General features: G+C 38.1%; 1 protein-coding gene across 17 annotated transcripts in view; it reads left to right on the top strand.

The window, feature by feature from the left end:
* STRBP (spermatid perinuclear RNA binding protein) overlaps positions 1-21,825 on the top strand; it is an 83,954-nt gene that overhangs the window by 35,988 nt on the left and 26,141 nt on the right. For 14 of the 17 annotated variants that reach the window (XM_064523954.1, XM_064523953.1, XM_064523952.1 and 11 more), the window contains 10 exons: positions 2,082-2,299; positions 6,790-6,955; positions 9,267-9,411; positions 14,995-15,089; positions 15,507-15,602; positions 16,346-16,457; positions 17,048-17,145; positions 17,609-17,720; positions 19,735-19,827; positions 20,666-20,865. In XM_064523954.1, the coding sequence (XP_064380024.1) occupies positions 2,082-2,299; positions 6,790-6,955; positions 9,267-9,411; positions 14,995-15,089; positions 15,507-15,602; positions 16,346-16,457; positions 17,048-17,145; positions 17,609-17,720; positions 19,735-19,827; positions 20,666-20,865 (1,335 nt within the window). The remainder of the gene's footprint in view (positions 1-2,081; positions 2,300-6,789; positions 6,956-9,266; positions 9,412-14,994; positions 15,090-15,506; positions 15,603-16,345; positions 16,458-17,047; positions 17,146-17,608; positions 17,721-19,734; positions 19,828-20,665; positions 20,866-21,825) is intronic. The other 3 variants (XM_064523947.1, XM_064523949.1, XM_064523956.1) reach the window with 2 other exon arrangements.

Below are 21,825 nucleotides of genomic sequence, written 5' to 3'. Positions count from 1 at the left end.
ACTCGGGTCTTTGAGTCTCACTGCAAGCTGTCTTACTAATCCCTTCCTACTCTTTCATTTTCCACAAAATTATTTCAGTCTTTCTTTACCAGTTCATCTTCATTCATGCTTTTGTAAATCCCTGTGCCATTCGCTAGTACTCTCGGTAATACGTATTGCCTGCGACCTCATCTGCAGCAGCACCAAAACCATAACGAAATGGCTGTGTAATTGCCTTGTTCTAAGATGGGTTGCCACTGTCTCCAGCATAAATTGAGGAGACACCTGCTCTCAGCATTTCCAGAACTGACAAAGTCATATTTGGAGAGCGTCACTGCCTTTTTCAAAATTGGAATCTCCTCCCCATTCTCCTTGTCTGCCCTCCTTTCCACCTGCTTTACCCAGTCTGTTTTCACCCTAGGATACTTCTGTTCTAAATTTCTCTACCTTGAAATGAGGTTACCTTCTGGAATAAGGGCCCTGGATTTTCTGTTTACAACTGATCCTCTGAGCTATCCAACTGTCAGAAGGTTGAGACAAGTCAACAAAAATTACTGCAATTCCTGATCTCCTTAATTTCTGCAGGTATTCCAGGGTAGGGAAGCCCCTCTTTCTTTCAGTAATCACTGCTTTTATCTCCGTGGTATGTAGGTGCTTCAGGCAAGATCAGGGCCTAGATGATTTCTCACTGACTTTGAAAACTTAGTCCAAATAAACAAGCTAGTCAAAGGATGAGGGAAGTCACAAAGACACACAAAAGTGAAATGAGTTACCCAGAGTCCTAGATTGCCTAGTGGCAAAGCTGGGAATGAAACTCAGTTTTTTGGTCCCCTGCTTCAGCAGTCTACCCTTACACTTAGCCAGCCACTGCTCCCCTCTCAAAGAGAAGCTGGGAAGAGGAAGTGAACGAAATGAAAATGAAAAAAGGAAGAAATAAAAAAGAGAAAAATGAGAGTGGAAAGAAAAAAAGTAATGAAAAAAATGAAAATGAGAGGAGGGAAAAAGTGACAGGAAAATGAAAATGGGGGAAAGTAATAAAAAATGGGGGAAGCAAATGGAAAAAAGAAGGAAAATGAGGGGGGAGGCAGTGGAGGGAAAAGGAAAATTGAGGGAGGAGGCAGTGGGGGGGGAGGAAAAATGAGGTGGGGAGTGGTGGAAAGAGAAAAACAGGGGAGGTAATAGGGAAAAAAGGATATGGGGTAAAGTAATAAAAATAGAGAAGTAATGAAAAATGGGGAGTAAAAGTATTTAAAAATAACAAGGGGAAAGTAATAAAGGAATGGAGAAAAGGAATGGAAAATAAGGTGAGGAAGGGAAAGAAACGTAACAAGAGGAGGGGAAAGGAAGGAAAAATAATGACAGGAAGAGGGAAGTAAGGAAGAATAATGACAGTGGGGGAGTAATGAAAGGACAAGATGTAGAAACTCCTTTCTAGCCTTTGCAAACTGGTCATTTACTTGAACTGACCCTATTTTGTATTCGTTGTAACTGTATATGGGAGTAAAGAGATTTGTCTAGTCATAGACCCAAGGTTTTCCTTTTTCTGATTTGTGACTAGTGTGTACAGTGTCACAGCCCCCACTTACGGTGGACACACCAGACAAAGAATGGAATTCAGCTTGCTTAATTTTGGGGTGTCTGTAACAGCTAATCTGCTCTAGTTGTCTAGACTTCTGCAGTCACATGTAGGTGTGGGGGAAAATGCACCTCTTAAGCACAGTTCATCTCATCCTAAGGTAGACTTCAAAATGAACTGTGCTCCAGGTGTGCCTGTTCCTCTTACCAGCCTATGTAGGAATTCTAGAAGAGTGAGATGGCATCTAACATTAGGTGCTAGAAATCCTACCCGAATCCTACCAGCTTAATGCTGGTTTTGTGCTGCAGTTTGGTGTGTGTGGGGGGGTTGTTTGTTTTGGTTTTTTGTTTTTTTTAATACAAGGTTAAGAAATAACTCCTCCATAATTACAGGCAGTGGTCATCCTAAAGCGCTTTCCTACATCTATCAGGGAGGATTTCCATTCAAACAGTGTTCTTCTATTGATAATCGAATAACTTTGCTCTTTTTTTCCCCCCTTTTCCCACTCTTTCCCACTTCATAACAGAGATCTATCCGATCTTTTGCTAATGATGACCGCCATGTTATGGTGAAACATTCAACCATTTATCCATCTCCAGAGGAACTTGAAGCTGTCCAGAACATGGTATCAACAGTAGAATGTGCCCTTAAGCATGTCTCTGACTGGATGGATGAAAAGAACAAGTCTACAAAAAGTGAGGCTGATGTGGAAGTGAAGGAGGAAGCTGCAGAGAGCAACGCCAAGTGAGTGACGTGAGCCTCACAGTGTGTTTCCATGCTGCCCTGATTGGGTTCCTTTCCCTCTAAATAGGGGTCGTAGTGTTCTTTGATTCTCTTGCATATGAATGTTCTTAGGAAGAAGTGGATGTGTCTGAACCTCTTGAGAAGAGAGCACATAAGGTGCATGTAATAGTAATGGCACATAGGGTGAGAGGAATAGTAATAAATCCAGTGTGGGCAAAAGCTGCTATTTCATTATTTATTTTAATGAGGTGTTATGAAGTTGCACTTAACAGACAAACTTTTTAGTCACTTTAAGTGAATATATCTCCCAGTAACACTCGCATTCAAATCCACAGCTGTGTAGCTATGGGGCTCTTTCAGTTTAAGAAACAAAAAGATTTTATAAACTTGTATGGTTTATCCAACAAACTAACTCATCTACAGTTCCATTATCATACATCATGTAGTTCTATACCGAGTGAAACAGCTGTTGCTATATGTCCCAGTCTGCTGCCTGATAGGGTGCCAAATTTTGTTGTTCTAGCGTAACTCCAGTAGTTTAGGAAGCAGCTGGAACAACTAGGTCCTTTGTTTAGGTTTCTTGGTATAAAACTTTGAGTACTTCTGACTCCTCAGTGCTTTCTGGACAATCAGTTTCACATCCTTTCCAGTTTAGGTAGGTATTCTGTCCAGTTTGCAGGCGAGGAGGTGAAGCACTAGGAGACCAACAGCAGCTTTGTCATGACCTGAAAGACCTGACTTCCAGTTCTCTGCTCTTCTCGTTAGACAATACTTCTCCACTGAACTTCTTTGGACTTAATCTGATTGCATGCATAACATAGCCTGCTCTAGAAATGTAAGCAGAGGACACTTTCAATTTCCTATGACATGTGAAATACTAAGAAAATCTGCTGCTATATGGGCTTTGTCCAGTGAATTCTGTTCTTAAAACTGATGAAGGAAAGGTATTCTTTGTCCACGTACAATTGCTATGTTTTCTGATACCTTTTATGGTAGTGAAAGGTTTATTCTCAGTCCTTATTAAATCTTTGATTTCCTGGTAAATGTATATTATTTACTAAATTGCTACTGGTTAATAAGTTGTTTGCATTTTAGGGCTGGAGGAAGGATCAAATTTTGTCAGCTGCTTTTAATTTTTATTTATTTATCTGTATAGCCAACTCTAGCAGTAATAAATGGAAATACAGCAACATCCATTCTGTAGTAAGATACAATTCAGTGTGAGTAAAGGAGGAAGATCTGGTCCAGAATCAGGAAGATTGTATCTGGTTTAAAATGAAGATACGGTTCACTACCTTGATATGAAAGAGAGAGTGATAACCAGTGTATTTATTAGTTAGTCCTAAATGCATAATGAGGTATGTCTGAAAATTCAAAAATGAAATATTGCTTCCTGTTTTCTCATAATAATGTATTCTTGATAATTTCCAGGTCTCAAATTGTTAGAGTAGCATTCAGGAATTAAGATATGAAGCACTGCTCTGCTTCACTATCTGGATGTACCAGTTTAGAAACAAGAAACGTGCTACTGTATTAGCTGAGGAAAACTCTCTATGGGCAGGAGGAGCAGAGAGCATCCGTGGCTTGGTCGGGTTTCCCAGCAGAGTTATGTATTCTACAGAAAATTCCTCAAGTCCTAGTAGTATTTTTCCAGAGGTTCCTTTGTAAATATTTAAACTCGTCTTTGATTATTTCTAGTACTAGGTTAAGAGGTTAGCATCTATGGGAAGGAATCTGCTTGTTCTGCATGAAGTTTAAATGGAGCACCATCTCTTCAGAATATATTGATCTGAATATAAAATGTTCAGCAGTGTCAAAACCATCATGTGATAGCCTGGAAAAAGTAAATGTACAAATGGGCCCTAGTTTGCCTGTGGTTTCCTATGGTCCCTTTTTTGACTCATAAATATTTAGCAGACACTTCAGATCATCGTGGCATCGCTGTGTTAGGCCGAGCTGTGATGTGTCACTTTTTTGGTGTGAAATGTACTCAAATAGAAATACCAAACATTTAAGTTCATGAATATTTTTACATAAATTAATGTATAAATTGGTTTAAAACAGTGTGATTGTATTGCTTTTGGAGAATAATTATACTGGATCGATAGACTGCTTCTCTACAGATGGACCATTAAGCATGGTCATCTTCCAAAGGAAGGTAATTAACTGCAGTGTTCTGCAGAGGAACATTCTTTCTCGACATGTAACTCCTGATGTGCAATGTGCTGTATCTTTTGTTGGTGATTTCCTAAAATTGTTGGCAGCATTTTAACTTGTTTTCTGATGTGGATAAAATAAGCACAGAATATTCTTCCAAAAAAAAAAAAAGAAGAAAAGAAAAGAAAAAGTGGGCCTGCATTACATACTGTTGAGTCAATCAGCAATCAGCCTCACTTTCACTTTTTTTTTAAGAGTAGTATAAATGTTTTTTCAGTTTATAATAAAACTTGCAGTGTGGATGAATTAGTAAATGTCGCCCGCTGTCCATAAAGGGATGGAGAAAGTACATGTTCCTTCCTCTAGTGAAAGGAGTATGGGAGTATGCTGCAGTTGGAGGATTGGAGGCTGTAACTGTTCTGGGTGTTACAGAAACTGGCCCACTTGCCTTGGCAGTTTAGGCTGATCTGCTTTACTGGGAATTGAAATAGCTTATGTAATGGGTATATATACTGAGCCTTCTCTGCAGCCTCGCTGATAGGTGTGGTAACTTCCAACCAAGAGGATGGGTGAGAAAGAATGGACTGCTGATGGTAGTAAAATCTTACATTTTTATAGCTAAAACCTTCCAAGGTCACTTGACAGTTTCCCAAAATAGGCAACTCATTTGTTCATTGTTAAGGCTTTAATTTGCGATTTGAATCTTCAAGACCATGTACAAAATATTTATCATGTGAATCCCTCCACTCTGTGAAAGAAAGGCAGTTACTGGTGCTATCACTGCATGCTGCTGGTTGGTCAGTTTAGGCTTTGAAAACAGGATTTGACTTATCAGACACTTGCAAAAATCTTGATTTTTCAAGTATTTAGGGAGGTGTAGGTATACACACACCTTTATTTATACTTACGAAATAGCTTATACATTTATGTGTTTGTTTTGGGATGGATAATTTTATTAATCACTTTACAAGCTAAAAGGGGCTTAAGTTGTATATTGTTCTACCATGTAAAATATATTTTTGCTAATTAGAAACCATTTCTAAAGTAATTATGTGTTTTTTCCCATGTTTGCATCCAGATACTGGCAAAGTAGTTTGGTTCCAGGGTGGAAGTTGGGAAATTTTTTTGTTTTGTTAGATTTTTTTGTTTGTTTTGTTTCTGGCTATTCTAGGGTAGCCACTAGTTTGGGATTGCCATTTGCTTCTCTGGGTCCTGCCTTCTTTTCTTTTCTGTTCCGTAAGCATTGCCAGTTCCTGCCTTTCCATTGAAAATAATATGTTAACATTAATAAATGATACATTTGAGCAAAATTTAGGATCTGTTTTATGATCTTGGTCACAATGTGACTGATATTTTTATATACTTCCCATCCCTCCGTGTGGTAAGGATGATGCCAGCAGGACTTCTGCCTTTGACTGAGGTGGTTTACTGCTTTACTGGTCACGCGCTTTCTGGGGTTTTATAAAATGGTGGTGTGCCAGGAGCCGGTGCCACAGTGTGAGACACGTTGTGTGGCAATAACGGTTTTTGAACTCTCAACAGATATGTTTTTTGCACTTTCTTTGCTGTTTTTATGCAATCTTAGCCTACTAAATTGATTTTTGTTGCAGTTTTCCACTCAATGCTTAAAACTAAAGTGTTTTTTACGTTATTTTGAAAGTTACTGTGGCCTTTAAACATTCTCCTATACTTTCTCCAGAGAGTAGAACCCAGTACTCAAACCTTTATTTCTATAGGTTTCAGTGGTGAGACTTGTTGAAGGAATTGCACCAGGAAGACTATTTGAAATTAGAAGTTTTCCTGAAATGTCAAGTTTGTAGTATGTGCTAAAACATCAAAAATTGGCCGTATAATTTAAAGACACAGATTTGAAAATATGGGTCAGTTAACACAAACATTGAAAAGGTGTGTGGCTGTTGACCGAGTTATTGAGGCTGTTGACCGAGTCTGTTATTGACTGAGTGTCAATAACAGACAATTGAAATCACTTCTGAAAACAGGAATTCTGTATGGGAGCCCCTCTAGATTAATTATTATACTCTTTTGGTAGAGCTGCAGCTAGTGGGTTTGCATTTTTTTGAGCTCTATGACTTGAGCTAGGCCACTTTGGCATTCATGTGAATTGCAGATCAGTGCTTCAGTTAACTTTGGTTTTTTCATAGGAGCTACTTGCATAAAAGGAGTCTATGCTTTTCATTTCTAATCAGCAATGCACCCCTTTAGCAGTGTAATCAGTCCCATCAGTTTATGGCCCCTTACTGTGATAGGATAACACAAGTATTTCCAACACACAAAAATACCATTTTAATTACTCAGAATTGTTTCATTTCCAGGGATCAAGGTGGTCGGACCTTGTGTGGTGTTATGAGAATTGGCTTGGTTGCAAAGGGCTTGCTGATAAAAGATGATATGGATTTGGAACTGGTTCTCATGTGCAAAGAAAAGCCCACAAAGACCTTGTTATATATAGTGAAAGACAATCTCCCAGTTCAAATTCAGGTGAGTTGCTTTAGGGTAGTCCTGTAACAGTGGCTGTTAGCACTGCAAGGTATTTGGGTAAAGGCTGAAATTAATTAATTCTAGGAAAAAATACAAGTGGTATAGATTAAAGAATGTCTAGGACATCTAGGGTATGTGAAGTCTTTGATGTGTTATGGTTGAAGTAGCTATTCACAAAATTTAACGTCTCATTCCTGATGTTGCCCAATCCCTATTTGTGATGTCAGTTTTCCAGTGCTGACAGCTAAACTTTCTATTTGGTAACTAACCCAGCCAGTTTTTGTCTTCTGGTCTCACCTCTAACATGGGCTAAATTACAGTTCCAGAAATCATCCCAGCTCAAGCATGAACACATTTTTCAGTCTATTTCTTTTGGTTTCATTTGGTTTTTCCTCCAGAACCTGAAGCTCTACATAGCAGCAGTTTTGCTTTGCTTAGGCTTTTCCAGCAAAAATGTCTCTGTGCTTCTGAAGTAAGATCAGTTAGTCTAGGTGGTCACTCATTTTAGCTCATGATAATCATGAGCTCATAATTCTTTTTATTTGTGGGTATTTGGTACTAATGTTAGCATCCGCTAGGTAGCTACGTACAGCAAATATTGGTATCTTTAAAGCAGCTAGGGAGAATACCTTTTTGGCAGAGTTATGAGCCCGAATAAGCAGTTCAGATTCTGGACTGTGACACACTATTGCCTAGAAACTTTGCCCAGAAATATTCCACTGCAAGTATCTCTCTCAAAACTAAGTGATATAATTTGATCTGCTTCACTCCAGATATGCTTTTCTGCCCTGTGTTTATTTCCACATAGACAGTATATGTTTTGCCATTCCTGACAGCTGATTGTTCTCATTGTTCATTTCTTTGCATAAAAGGCCTTGGTTTTAGTGAGATAATGTGCCTGCAGATGTGGCCCTGCCCATAGCTGAAAATGATGCTGATGTATTAAGTAGTAAAGAATAAAATTTGTTTGTAGGGACATATAAGATGAGAAGGGTTGGAAGTGATAAGAAAAGATAATGTATGCTTCAAAGAAATGAGTGAGAACAGCAGAATGGACAGAATTAAAAGACTGTAAGACTGCAACAGATTCAGTGGAAAGTAGGTAGGATCCTATGGGGAAGCATTCTGAGGGAAAGACAATTAGAAAAGCTCAAAGTTTCTTAAAGGTAATATTTAAATCATTGCTTTGACTGCTCCAAAACAAGTAATAGTAAGTCTAAGCATAGTAAAACCAGTGTGACTGTGGCAGGATGCTGTTAAATAAACAGAACATCAAATAGCTTCATCTTACCTGAACAATTCCTAACTCATGAAACAGGCTACAACTGTCATGGGCATAAAAGGCAGTAAGGAGAGGTTCTGTAGACATATCAGATACAGGAGAGACAAGAAAGCGTAGGCCCATTAGTGGCGCAGGACAGCAAATGATGTACAGATACATTATTAACAATTTGTGCTTTGTTCTTCTTTGAAGGCTAGTTGTGAGCAGATGCTTAAATGATTTCATCCCAACAACAAAAGGAGTTGGAGGAGCACAGATCAAACAGGGAAAGAAGAAGTTAGAACATGTCAGATATGTTCTAAATTCATAGTATTGCTGAAACACACCCACAAATAAGAGGATCTACCTTTAGGACTCTAAAGCATCTGTGGTTATCTCTGTGAGCTCTGGAGGTTGAGAGAGGTCCCCAAGGGTTGCTTAAAGACCTTGCAGATACAGATCAGTTCAGATAACTCTGATACTGCGCAAGTCATTAGAAAAAAAATTAAGGAGTTTGTACTGTTATCTGCAAAAAAATCCAAAGAACAAAGATTTTTGAGAATAGATCAATTTAAAAACCACTCAGTATTTACTGGTGAACTGTCAAGAGAGGTAGATCAGATTTCCCAGGCATTCTCAAGGGTCTCTCCTGGGGCTGGTATTAATGAGTGAAGTGGGCTGCAGTGGAGCTCTGCATCCACTTTCAAGTGTTGTGTGTAGAGAGACGAACAGGTTGAAGAAAAGCCAAAAGAGAATACTGAGAAGGAGTGTCTAGGAAACCACTGAGAAAAGATTAAAACTATCATCTTTGGAAAAAGTCAAGACTGAATACAAGTGTAACTTTCAAAAAAACATTAATGGTTATTTCCAAAGGGACAGTGCATCTGTATTTCACATGGCTACCAAGGGTAAGATGAGAAGTAATTGGAACTGTAGTTCTGCAGTTTCTCAGTTGACTGGGAGATCTTGAAATCTTTCTTGGTGACTTTCAGAAACTTGCAGTTTCTCAGTTGACTGGGAGATCTTGAAATCTTTCTTGGTGACTTTCAGAAACTTACAGAAGAGAAGTATCTTGTGGAGGAACATGTAAATGAGGCAGCTATTATTATTCATAACACAAAGGAGCCCAAGCTAACATTGAAGGTGATACTTACATCTCCTCTCATTCGAGATGAAGCAGAGAAGAAGGAAGGAGGTACACAGAGTTTTAACTTCTTAAGACTGTTCTATCTAAATGCTCAGACTGTGCAGCACAGGGTTAGTTAGGAAGTAGGTTTTTAATTGTATATCATGTGCGAAGTAGATTGGCTGTTACCACAATACGTTACATTGTTTGTGCCTTAAACAGACAACAGTCATTTAATCTTCATGGAAATAAGCTTAATTTTCATTTGCAAGCAGAATTGTTGGTGTTAACTTTGACATACAATTAGATCTTCGTTCTACTTTCTTTCAGACTTATTAGTTAATCCTCAAGCACCCTAGCGCTGCACAGTCTTGTTTTCAAATTAAGTCAGTCAAGTGGGATTGGTTCGTAGTATCTTGACAAACTCATAAAATTGTTTCTCTTTTTACACACAATAAGTCTCCTGCAAAGCTCGCAAGTATGTCCTTTTGGCCCTCAGTTTTTATTAATTATTGATACATATATGTATGTTTCTAGCTTTAAGAATCTCCTAACCAGGATACAATTGAAGTTACAGTGCTATAATACAGCACTTTTGCTTCTGAATTAAACATTTTACTTCATAGCCTTAGTACAAAATAGATTTAGAAAATTATAACTTAGTTTCTTTCTATTCCTTCTCCCTAACTGCAGTGACATCCAATATAGTGACAAGCCCCTCTTTAAGAAATGTTGATTCTTACTATCAGTGAGGCTGGAAACAAGGAGAAATAGAGAAGAGCAAATGTAGCCGTATTTTGTTTTATTTTTAAAGTCTTGTCAGTAATTTCTGCTTCCGCTTCCCAAACCTATCCCTGGAAACTTTGCCACTGGATGATGTCAGACCTTTGACCAACTGGCCACTCTCTGTCATGACAACTGAGGCAGCTGGGCCCGTGTGGGCTAGGGAACTCCCTGTTGCTCTTTTCCCATTTCTAGACTTGCCACAAGTCCTTTGCTTACTCCCCTCTCCCACCTGAAACACCGATACAATGGGAAATGTTGGTCAGTTTCTCTTCATTTGGTTTTGAGGCAAGGGCAGAAAGTATCTGTTTTCAAATGAAATGTAGCACTTTGGCAGCAGTTGGAAGCAGAAAAATCTTACAAAACAGATGAATGGCAAAGATTCCCTAACTGCAATGTCTGTGTATTCTCAAATTAGTAATCATGCTCTTTTGCAAGAGCATTAAAAATAAATCGCATATTACTCCAGTTGCTCTTCAGCTTCCCAGAAGATGCTGAGATCAGGCCTGTTTTTATTGCAGCTGATGCATGTTTGTGAGAGAGCGCACCAAGTGCAGAAGAAATTTTAAGGAGAAAGAGTCTGTAAGATTCCCATAAGGGGATACAGGCCTGCATAAAGGCTTCCGTCCAAGTATTTTCTTGTAACCAAAAAAAAAAAAAAAAAAAAAAAAGAGAGAGAGAGAGAGAGATTGCCGTTGTGGCAATAAAACCTTGGGACTCCATGAATTCATCGTACAAACTGAATGAGGATTTGATTTTTATGCTTTCCCACATTTAAAATGTGTGTTCCGTTTGTTGTTTTCAGTATCTTAAAATATTTCTCAAAATTTTGTACTAATTTTTTTAATGTTTTTACTAGTGCTCTTAGACAGCTGTTAGGCCATCTCTTCTGTAAAGCTGATGAGAACAGTCAGTAGGGTAATGGATCTCGTCTTCAAGCCCAGATTCTTTTGTATAGAGTTTAAATGTCTTTGATTCATCATAAGTGAACAAAGAAATTTATCATATTCCTTTTCAAAGGTATGTGAAATATTATGTATATACCACTAAATAATTAAATCCTCATCTTAAGGGGAAAAATAACTGTTTTTCATGATTTTTGCAACCATTTCTTAAGTCATTTTGACTTGAAGATTCAGACCAAAGAAGTTTTATATCTATTATCAAGGGAAAATTATTCCGAGAAAGTGTCCAGCAAAAATACCTTGATTTCCATAGAAAGTACTGCCGTATTCTTTTGATACTCCTGAAAAACACCAACAAAACCAAGTGTATTTTCTGTGCAGTTTTTAAAACTGTTTCCAGTTTATTCTGTACATTCTTTTGAATCAAGGAACTCGAGATGCTTTTGAGCTCGCTTTTCATCTTCCTTGTAAGATAGGCCCTGGGCCGGGGGCGCCGCGCCGGTGCGCGCTGCCCGCTGCCAGCCAGCTCGCGGCCGCCGAGGCTGCCCGAAACTGACCAAGGTTTCCAGCCGTTCGGTTGGGTTAGGCACTAATCTGCCCTCTAACCAAATCAGCAAGGTTAGGTGCAACGGACTTCGTTATCAGTGCTCCCATTTGTTCTGTAGGAATGCTGTGTGTACCTTCATGCCCTGATGTCAGAATGTATCGAAAAACATTCCTGGATTTCTCTTCAGTGCCCACCTTTTTGGAAAAGTGTTCATGTTTAAAATGTGATGTTTGTCCTATTTGTTTTTGCTGCTTGTTAGCAAAAATAAATAGTGGACCTCTGTGTGTGTGTATGTGTGTGCACATTTCAGTGTTCCTCACAAATGGCTATCCAAAAAGCTCTGCTTTTTCATGTTGAAATGAGAAGTCACAACATCTAAAATATCTGCATTCTGTATCAGCTAAAAATTTAAACTTCTTAGGAAATGGATTTTTACTCATAGCCTCAAGTATAAACTGGACTTTGCAGACCAGAATGTTGTAGCTTGCAAATCAGTTGTTGTTACTAAGCGTAGAGTAACAACAAGCATAAGTAATAATAAGCAAGTTCAGTTATAAAAGCGGTGCTGAAATTAACCTCACTCTGTAACTGAGCAACTACTGCATAAACAATCTGCCCTTGTTGGGCAGAGACAGTCAGTGATGCTCCTAAGGCGCCAAGTGCCTCTGAAGGAACTACGCAATAAGCCATAGATTTGCCGTGTCTCTGCAGAGAAGACGCTCTCCTCAGATGGCTGGCTGTGTATGAATGAAGTTGGCAGCCGCTACATGAAGAGAATAAATACAGCAAGTGGGGCGAGAATTACTGAAGGATTGGGTCTATGTTGCAGAGTCTAAACTACTGTCAGGGCTTTCTTATTAACTTTTTATTAAATAAAACTCCTTGATGTATCATTGCCCTTTCTAAAATCACAAGAAAAAAAAGAAAGCTTTGCAATCATATTTGAAAATTTTGATTGGGTCTCACTTTCCTGACTGGCAGAGCATGAAGAAACATGCCATTCTACTGAAGATGTCGAAAGGAAGTCTGCTGCAAGCTGCTCACCCTCTTCACTGCCTGTTCTCTTCATCTTTCTGTTTAATAGAATCTTGCACCCAAAAGTTGGCTGACTGCAATATCTAGCAAAGGCGCTCAGGACGCTTCTACTGAGTTTGCAATTGGCAGAATTCTCTGAGAGATTTGTAATTTAGACCTTTGGAAATAGCCTTAATCCTATTGCAAAAGTAGGATTTTAGCCTGTTGAAAACAAAAAATTAACGAGAGCAGAAAAGCCTTCTCATTCACCTGCATAACAGCTGATGCATATTCTGTTCATGATTTTGTAATTTAAAAGCAAAATTGGATTACTTTCTCTATAGTCACAACCTACTTGAGCGAAGTCTTATACAATATTAAGTAAAAGTCCTTATGGATTTGACAATTCAGCTTCATTGCTAAAAATGAATGATTTTTGCAATCAGTCGCCTTTGCCATTTCTAACGTTTCAAAATAAGATTCTGATCATTCATTGACAGTAGCTGTTTTATATAATACATGAGCTTTAAGCAGATGTTTATATTGTCCACAATAAAAAGTTTCTTGCAGAACTACTTAAATAGATGTACATGTAATAATTGTGTACCACAAAGTAGTACTCCTGAAAATAATGAAACTGTAAAGAAAATTAGAAGCAATTTTCTCTTCCAAAGTGACCTTTTGTGTTCATAGAATTCCAATACCTTAAGACTTTGCAGCTTTTATTTGGAGAATAGGGAAGAGATGTGATTAATCTCAGTAGTGTAATACTGTTATAAGGGCAATAAGAAACAATGCAAATATCTGCTGTGAAGTTCATCGGGGTCAGAAAATATGCTTATAGCACTTAAGTCCTCTGCTGACAGCAGAACCAGCAGACGCAAACTGCAACTATGAACTGTCAGGCAAGATGCCTCTTTCTGTTCAATTTTACACTGTTTTTTTGGTCTGGGCTCTTTTATCCACCATAGCATAATGTGCTTTTACCAGAATAACCTTCCTATCGAACGGCATAGGGGGTGAAGCAACTTTAACATTAAAGATGCAATTATGTTTGCAACCAAAACTATCCAGAGTAATCTATGAAAATGTACTTTCAGATGTTACTAATAAATTGTATATTTGTACACAATGATCGTACTTTTTTCTCCCTACTTGTCCTGCATATTTTCAGTGTCTTTCTGGGTACCGGATTTTGCTTATCTGGCATAATCTTTCATTTGGACTGGCTACTGTATTTCAGTCAGACCTTCATAGATCTCTATAGAATTGTCTGTTATAATGAAAAGACTGTTTTTCCAAATTATTTATTTTGAAATAAGGAGTAATTGTGTATCCTTAGGAAAATAACTTATTCAAGCTTTTAGTTGAACCATGGATTCATTTAGTTCCTCAATATGTTTATGTCAGCTAAAAACTACAGTCTTTTAAATGTGAACCTGTAGATATGCAAAATCTGTCATTTGTATAGTTTTCAGAGAATCTGGATACTAATCACTTGCTATGATTCTCAAAAAAAAAAAAAAATCAGGGAAAAGAGGACTTATATAATGTTCCTCAATACAGAATCTGACATGATTGTTAAAAGCAGTTTGTTGGATATGCTGGATAAAAAAAAGAAAAAGAAAAAAAAGGAAAAAAAAGTGTAAACCTCAACAGAAGACTTCAGTGTCTTGTCTCAAATCCTTCTTTGAATTTTTTTCATCAATTTTTGTTGAGAAGAGCAGATTTTTACAAGAGGGGACTACATCGCAAATATGTTAATACTCTGGAAGTTCCTAGACTTATTTTCTTCTTTCATACGTTCTGGTTGTATGAAAGATTAATCAAACTAAAACTGCTTATTGGCACTTCTTATATTTTTCTTTAATGTGGATATATTGGTTAATACTGTTCAAGAAAAATTATTTCAAATGTATTCAAAGTTTTGAGTTATCAGCAATTCTGACAAAATAACTTCTGAATACTTTCTCCCTATTTTTTTCCCTCCCTCAATAAAATCTTCCTCTTTTTGAAAACGCCTGAAATTCTGTGCCGTTTTTATGCACTTGGAATAAAAGTCACAAAGAAGGAAAAGAAGAGGGGAAAAACCAACAAAAATAAGTGCTATATAGCTGTTTTCTGCCCTGAAATGTGTTCTGCATTTTTAATAAGATCCCAGATTGTCTGTAGCAGTGGCCATCTTTTTTATTATTACTATTATTTTACAAGGATTGAATGCCTTTGCTTCTGTTGCACATGTGCACATTTACTACCTTTAATGGCTTGTTTAAATTAAATAACACAGTGCACTTAAATTCTGGGAGTCTTATTATCTCATTGAGATGCTGCCGCTCTTTATGTATTGTGACAGAAACCCCTTGGTCAAATTGTATCTGTCTCTTTTTATCCCATTTTTACCAGTAGATAATGTTGCGATGAAAGATCCTCCGGACTTATTGGACAGGCAGAAATGCCTGGAGGCCTTGGCGTCTCTGCGGCACGCCAAATGGTTTCAGGTTGGCTATTTGTTCTTACCTTGTTGTTACTGTAGCCTTATGAGGTTTAATTTGAGACACTTTTAATTTTAATGCCTCTGTAATTTCTGATTAGTCCCTAATAGAGCAAAGGTCTAGAATTCTGAATTCACTGCTATACTGTACAAGGAAAAACTTGATAGGTAGATAGCCAACTGGTCTAGAGTTGTCATGAGGCTACAAAAGCAATCTTGACATTTTGCTTCCTCTTCTATATGTCCTTCTATAAAATGAAGTATTTTACTTTATATAACTGTCTTTATTTTGCATGAAGCTGATTAAGTATTAAGTAATAATCATAAAAAAAGAATCTATCCATGGACTCAGTGCATTTAAAAAGAAAAGCAAATTGAAGGCTAGGTTTCTGCAGGTGTACTGGAACAGTTTTGTTTGTTTTAGGCCAGGGCAAATGGACTAAAATCATGTGTAATTGTCCTTCGTATTCTACGGGATTTGTGCAACAGAGTCCCCACATGGGCACCGCTCAAAGGATGGGTAAGTACAGAAAGAGTTGGAGGCAGCTTGGTCAGACATCTCAGATCATCTGAGGTTTGCAGCAGTGCCTGGATTAGGGCAAGCAGTGCACTGTAAGGAACTGCCCTCTAACTCCCCCTTTCCTTCTACTCCCCACTATTACCTGTTTAGAAAACTGCCTGCAGGAAGAGATTGTGAACGTTCGTTCAGTCAGTCCGTGAGATGTACAAGTACCACAGGAAGAGACATAATGTTGTGGGACATAACGTTGCATATCCTCATGGATTTGTAGCGGAATCCCACTTGCTGCCTCTGTATTGGGATTTTTAAAATTACCCTGGTCCCATGGCTATGCGGGTCCTACCAGAGCATACCATTTCATGTTAGCAGGCTTAGGGAAGGCCAAATGCTCTGCGTATGAGAGCAACATTTCAGAGGTCAACGGAGGCAGCACTTTCCCTCAAGTAGAACTGACACCCCTTTGACAGGAGGCGAGTATTCACATAACTTGGCTTTAGAAGGCTTCTCCCTGTAGAATTCCTGTATAGTTAATGGAGAACAGCTGATTTTCTCCAAAGGTGACAGAGCTGGAAACAAGTATAAGTACCCTGAACTGTCCTCTGGGATGACTGTCTCTATCTGTTAGACCTGTTGTGGATTAAAACTAAAGTAAGCTGATGTGAATGTTCTTCCCCTGTACCCCTCTGTATTTAACTGCAGTTTTACCCTTGTGTCCATACTAATCATACTTTAATGTCTTCTAGCCACTCGAGCTTATATGTGAAAAATCTATAGGTACTTGTAATAGACCTTTGGGTGCTGGGGAAGCATTGCGACGAGTGATGGAGTGTTTGGCATCTGGAATTCTGCTTCCTGGTAAGGGACCATATGAACTTCAGCATTACAAAAGATTGATCAGGCAGCCCAATTCCATTTGTTTTAACATTTTGCTGATGTATTATTAGATGAGAAATGCCTGTCTTAAGCACTCCAACCTGCAGTGGGGTTAAATGAATGGATTCTTGTTTAAAGTTAAAGGCAATTGTATGGTTATAATTGTTTGGAATTATGTACTTCCAATGCAGTAGAAGTTAATGGGGAATGCTAAGTTTGTTTATAAATGAACCTCATCTCACTAGAAGGCTGCAAAGAAGTAAATGGACCTAATGACTAGCTAGTTTCTATAGACTTGCTGAAATCAACATGCCTACTTTTATTTTTATTTTTTTAAACTACTGCTTTTAGTTCATGCTGTTATACACATGCAGTGTTGAGCCTGATGCATTCTGTGGCCTCACTTCTAAGGAGTAAAATCTTAGGGTTAATTTGCTTTGTATATTTGAATCTTACTGAAAGAGGTGCTCTTCACGCTCTGAAGATGGAGATTAGTTGTTGCAGTATCTAGCAATCCTCACAGTCATATTGCGTTTATTCTGAACAATCTTTTTTGCCTCTTTCCTTCCCAGGAGGCCCTGGTCTGCATGATCCCTGTGAACGAGAGCCAACAGATGCTTTGTGTTATATGACAGTTCAGCAAAAAGAAGCCATTACACACAGTGCTCAGGTAGAAAACCTATACTTCTGAGGAGCTACATATTATAACAGTGAAGATTTCAGCTCATTAACTCAGCTTATTCTCTGCCCTGAATGGCTTATTTTAGTGGCAGTCATGGCAGTTCATCCAGTGTCCTACCTTGGAAAGACTAAGTGATAGTTTATGCGCACAAGAGTAAAATACGGATGAAATGTAATTCTTGCAGAAGGCAACCTAATGTCTGCGCACCATTTGCATCCCACTTCAAGCGCTTATGGCATATGGCCCTTGAGTAGGCTTTCTGTCAGTGGGACCTGCACTTTGTATTACAGGAATTAATGAATTTAAAATTTTTGGAAATTAACACTTTCTATAGCTATCATTCCTCATAGAAGAAATGCTGGGTTTGTGTCTACAAACTTATTTAGAAACTTAGATACCTGAGATAAAACAGTGCTGTGATGTAACTCTCATTTCTACTCTCACTTTATAGCATGCACTCAGATTATCAGCCTTTGGTCAGATCTATAAGGTTTTGGAAATGGATCCCCTCCCATCAAATAAGTCATTTCAGAAATATTCCTGGTCAGTAACTGATAAAGAAGGTAGGTATTTTTTGCTCCAAGAAACACTAATTGGGAAGTAAACTAGGAGTTAATTTGGAATTGGTGAAGTTCCATTCAGTTACATGCTGTGTGTGTGTGCAAGATGAAGGCTTCTTTTTGTGTTTGTTGTCGGTTTTAGTAAATTATTTCACTGTTAAGGGAAAATTGAAAAGTTCTGTTCTAGAGAAGAACCAACAGAGTAGCAGCAAGAAAAATTTAACTGTTAGAGTATAGTAGATGATTTTCTTTAAGTGCAAAGTCCTTTGGGGCCTGAAGAATAAAAATAGTATTTATGATTCTCTTGCTGGGGAAGAAGAGACACTAGGCTGGTCAAAAAGCATATAACTAGATGAGCATCCATCTTAAGATCTAATGTAAAGAGGTCCTCTTAGAAAACAATATAAATCTAACAGAAATAACTTTCCATGTTTGTTTTGTGAAAGAACAATACTATTACAGTTTTGACCTTAGAATAAATGTGAAAAACAATAAATCACACAATCTGAGCTGTAGACTTAAAATAAGCAATTCCAGAGAAGATGAGATACAGGAATTTCATTTTAAATGGTATTTGCAGAAACAGAACAAATATTTAAATTATTATTAGTTAGTATGCTAAACATTCATTTAAGTCTTAAGCTATTGTGTTGTAGTCTTCCTTTTTGTCAAGTAACTTAATTCGAAGGGCAGATTTTTATTTTTTTTTTCTTTCATCTTCAAAAACGACAGATTTAAGGATGGATTTTTAATTTCAAAACACTTTTCCAACAGTATGGAGTATTTTCTTTCCAGCTCAACCTGTCTCGCCTACTTGGAGATTTTAGGTATCAGAGATGTTCTAGACCGATTTAAATCAGACAAGCCAGAAATTTTTCTCCTGACATAAAGCCACCTAAGTTCAGAAGTATCTTTTTCTAAAGCATGACAGGAAATACTTTTCTCTTCTACTTCTCCAATGTCTTTCCTTTATTGGTGATGAAAGCCCCACGCTAGGTTAAAAGGGTCTGATGAAACCAGGTTTAATTAAATTAATAAATCCTGTTAGTCAGTATGTTCAGCCATTTCTTAATTGAGAGATGATGTCTTTAGTGATAGAACACTGTCACAGAAATAAGTTCTTTGTCATTTGATCATGATGAGGCAAACTAAGCCTTTTATTTTAATTGAGATCATTGATCCAGTGACATTGACTGTTACAAAGACTTTATTCTTGTGGCAAGTGATGAATATAGATGCGTTTTTCATCTGGATGCTGAGATCAGGAGTATTACTGACCAAGTTTCTTAGACTTAAAGACCAGGCAGGTTGTGTACTTCAGTTTAAGTTAGCTTGTCAAGAGCATGGTGGGACTGGATGAGAAGGATATGTGGAATGTTTTGTTCACGAGCTTCTGTCACTGACCTAATCAGCAGCCTTATGTTTGTATGGACAAGTACATGTTAGACATAAAATAACAATACATACAATGTTAAGGAAACTGGAAATGAACACGAGTATTTACTAGTGAGGCCAAGCTATCTTTCATTCCAATAAATCTTGGCCTGCAGAAATACGAAGTCAACATGCGATGACTTCACTTTCACTACTTCACTACTTCAAGTGGCATTCAGAAGTTGGGATGAAAATTAGTCCAACAGTTCTGCCTAAATTCCTTGACTTAATACGAGTATTCCAGCTGTTTTGGACAGTGTTCAGGTATCAGTCACCTGTATCTAACATTGTGAACTGGGCGGCCAACATTATTGCAAAGTTTACACTGCTTATATCACATGTAATATTGGAACCAGGGACATAGTGCATGGCCTTGTACTGTGAGTAGGAAGCTAATAGTAACTTAGATATAACAGCTTAAATGCTTTAAATACAGATGATTGGTGGTTAAGTACTTTTCATAGTTATAAACATGCAAGGAATAGTATAAACGCTGCAAGAGGCAGTAATAGGACTAATCAGACTCCTGCTATGGAATTTTATTTTTCTGATGGCCCATATTACAAGGAAATTTATACCCTAGGTACAGGCTCGTCTGCTCTCAAAAGACCATTTGAAGATGGTGTTGGGGATGATAAAGATCCAAATAAAAAGATGAAGCGTAATTTGAGGAAAAGTAAGTGCAACACTTCTCCATTCTCTTTTCAAAGATACATTGTACAGTGGGAGCTGCTTTGAAAGCCTCTGTGTTGGTGTGGAATAGCATGTGAAAAAGCATTTGGAATGAAAAATGTTCTCTCGATCACCCTGTATTCAGAACATCAGATGCATCTCTTGTGCATTTGAATTTCCTCTGACATGGCTTGCTAGCTGAATGATTTGCATTTGAAATGAGATTACCCAGCAGGCCACAGTAAAATTTAGGTTGCCCAAACAGCTGAGGTATTTTATTGATAACATCCCAACAGTGTTTTTTCAAAATACTGCAATGACTTTGCTGAATGAAGATTTTTCCTTTGCGTGCTCTTCTCAGCCACTGTTAGCTCAAGATGTCCCACAAGAAAAGGAAAATGTTTAATCCAGAAAATACTGACATTTAGTATATGCACAGACTAGAAATTTCTCAGTATTACTGGGATCCAGTTAGTTCTGGTGGCTATTTTCATTGTGTACTTTGGTGCCAGTTCTGTTTGTGGCTCCTCACAATCTATAAAACTTGTTATTTCTTTTATAGCAGCCAGGAAGAATTTAACTAGTTGCAAAAGAATTGTGTTAACAGTATGAAAAGATGGGTAATTATAGCTTATTAAAAGGCTCGTTAAAAGCTTATTAAATGGCTTATTAAAAACATATTCAAGTGTTACCACTATCTTCAACCTCTGAAGGGCTGAGGGGTTGTTTCACTCTTTTATAGAGGTGGAAGGCACTCAAACGCAAACTGTTTCATTTTTCTGTCCATCTCATTTTGTTCACTTCTCCCCTCCCCTCCCTCCCCCCACCCTATCTTACACTAGTACTAGATAGTAAAGCAATAGATCTCATGAACGCTCTGATGAGGCTGAACCAAATCAGACCAGGGCTTCAGTATAAGCTGCTGTCACAGTCTGGTCCAGTCCACGCCCCAGTCTTCACAATGTCCGTAGATGTTGATGGTACGACATATGAAGCATCAGGACCTTCTAAGAAAACAGCCAAGCTCCATGTGGCAGTGAAGGTAAGTTAGCCTGAAATAATCTGCTAACCTAGAATATATGGCATGAAATATGGTTAATGTTTGAACTCAAAAATAAATAAAAAGTTTTGGATGAAGCAGAGCTACCAACTACTGATTTAATACCTAGCTGAGCATTGTTCAGAGATCAGTACTGGTTGTAGACAAGAAGAGGAGGACAGTGTGGAAACATGGAAGAAAACTTTGCAGGGCTCTGCAGGTCAATTCCTGTGACAATGGATGGAAGTTGGCGTTAAGCTGTAGCATAGGGAGGATGTCAGTTTTGTTCAGTTCCATTCCTTCCTCTTGTTGTTTAGAGAACCACATGATGGTGGCTCCCTCTCTTCTTCTCCTTCCTTCTCTGTTTCTGTCCCTGTCCTGGGTAGTGAGCTTCTCAAAACAGGGAGTGTATCCACTCTTCAGCGTTTGAAAAGTACCATAGCACATCGTGAGGCCTAGTGTAGATAAATGATTTGTTTCCAGTCAAATCCTTCAGCGAGTGGTTTAATTTAGTTACTAGTCAACCCATGGTTGCTTCTTGTAGGTGTCCTACGTGACAGAGCTTGTGTCTGTAAAGCAGTAATTGGAATGCTCAACATGAACATCCTTGTTGTACTGCATCAAGACAGTTCAAACTGCTGAAACAGAGCTAGCCTGGTGGGCTTCTGGGAAGAAAGGAAGGAGTCTTCTACAGACAATTCATGCAAAAAAGAATCTCTTTTAATAGAACAGCACTTGTGAGAGGAACAAACCCATCTGTCATTATATGTGCTTCATTTTGTGTTTTGAATGAGAATTTTCTTTTCAGAAGCTTCATCTGGCAACTTTCTGCTTTTCTTTCAGTTTTGAAAATCCCATTGTCCCATGTGCTTTCAACTTCAAAGTGTCCAAAAGTATTGGAGGGAATGTGCTGTTCCTCAGGAAAATAGATCTCTGCGTGTGTGTCCTTCCAGACAGTCTTTC

This window comes from Dromaius novaehollandiae, chromosome 20 (assembly GCF_036370855.1).
Source record: "Dromaius novaehollandiae isolate bDroNov1 chromosome 20, bDroNov1.hap1, whole genome shotgun sequence".
NCBI classification, from domain to species: Eukaryota; Metazoa; Chordata; class Aves; order Casuariiformes; family Dromaiidae; genus Dromaius; species Dromaius novaehollandiae.
This window is presented reverse-complemented; position numbering and strand designations above follow the sequence as displayed.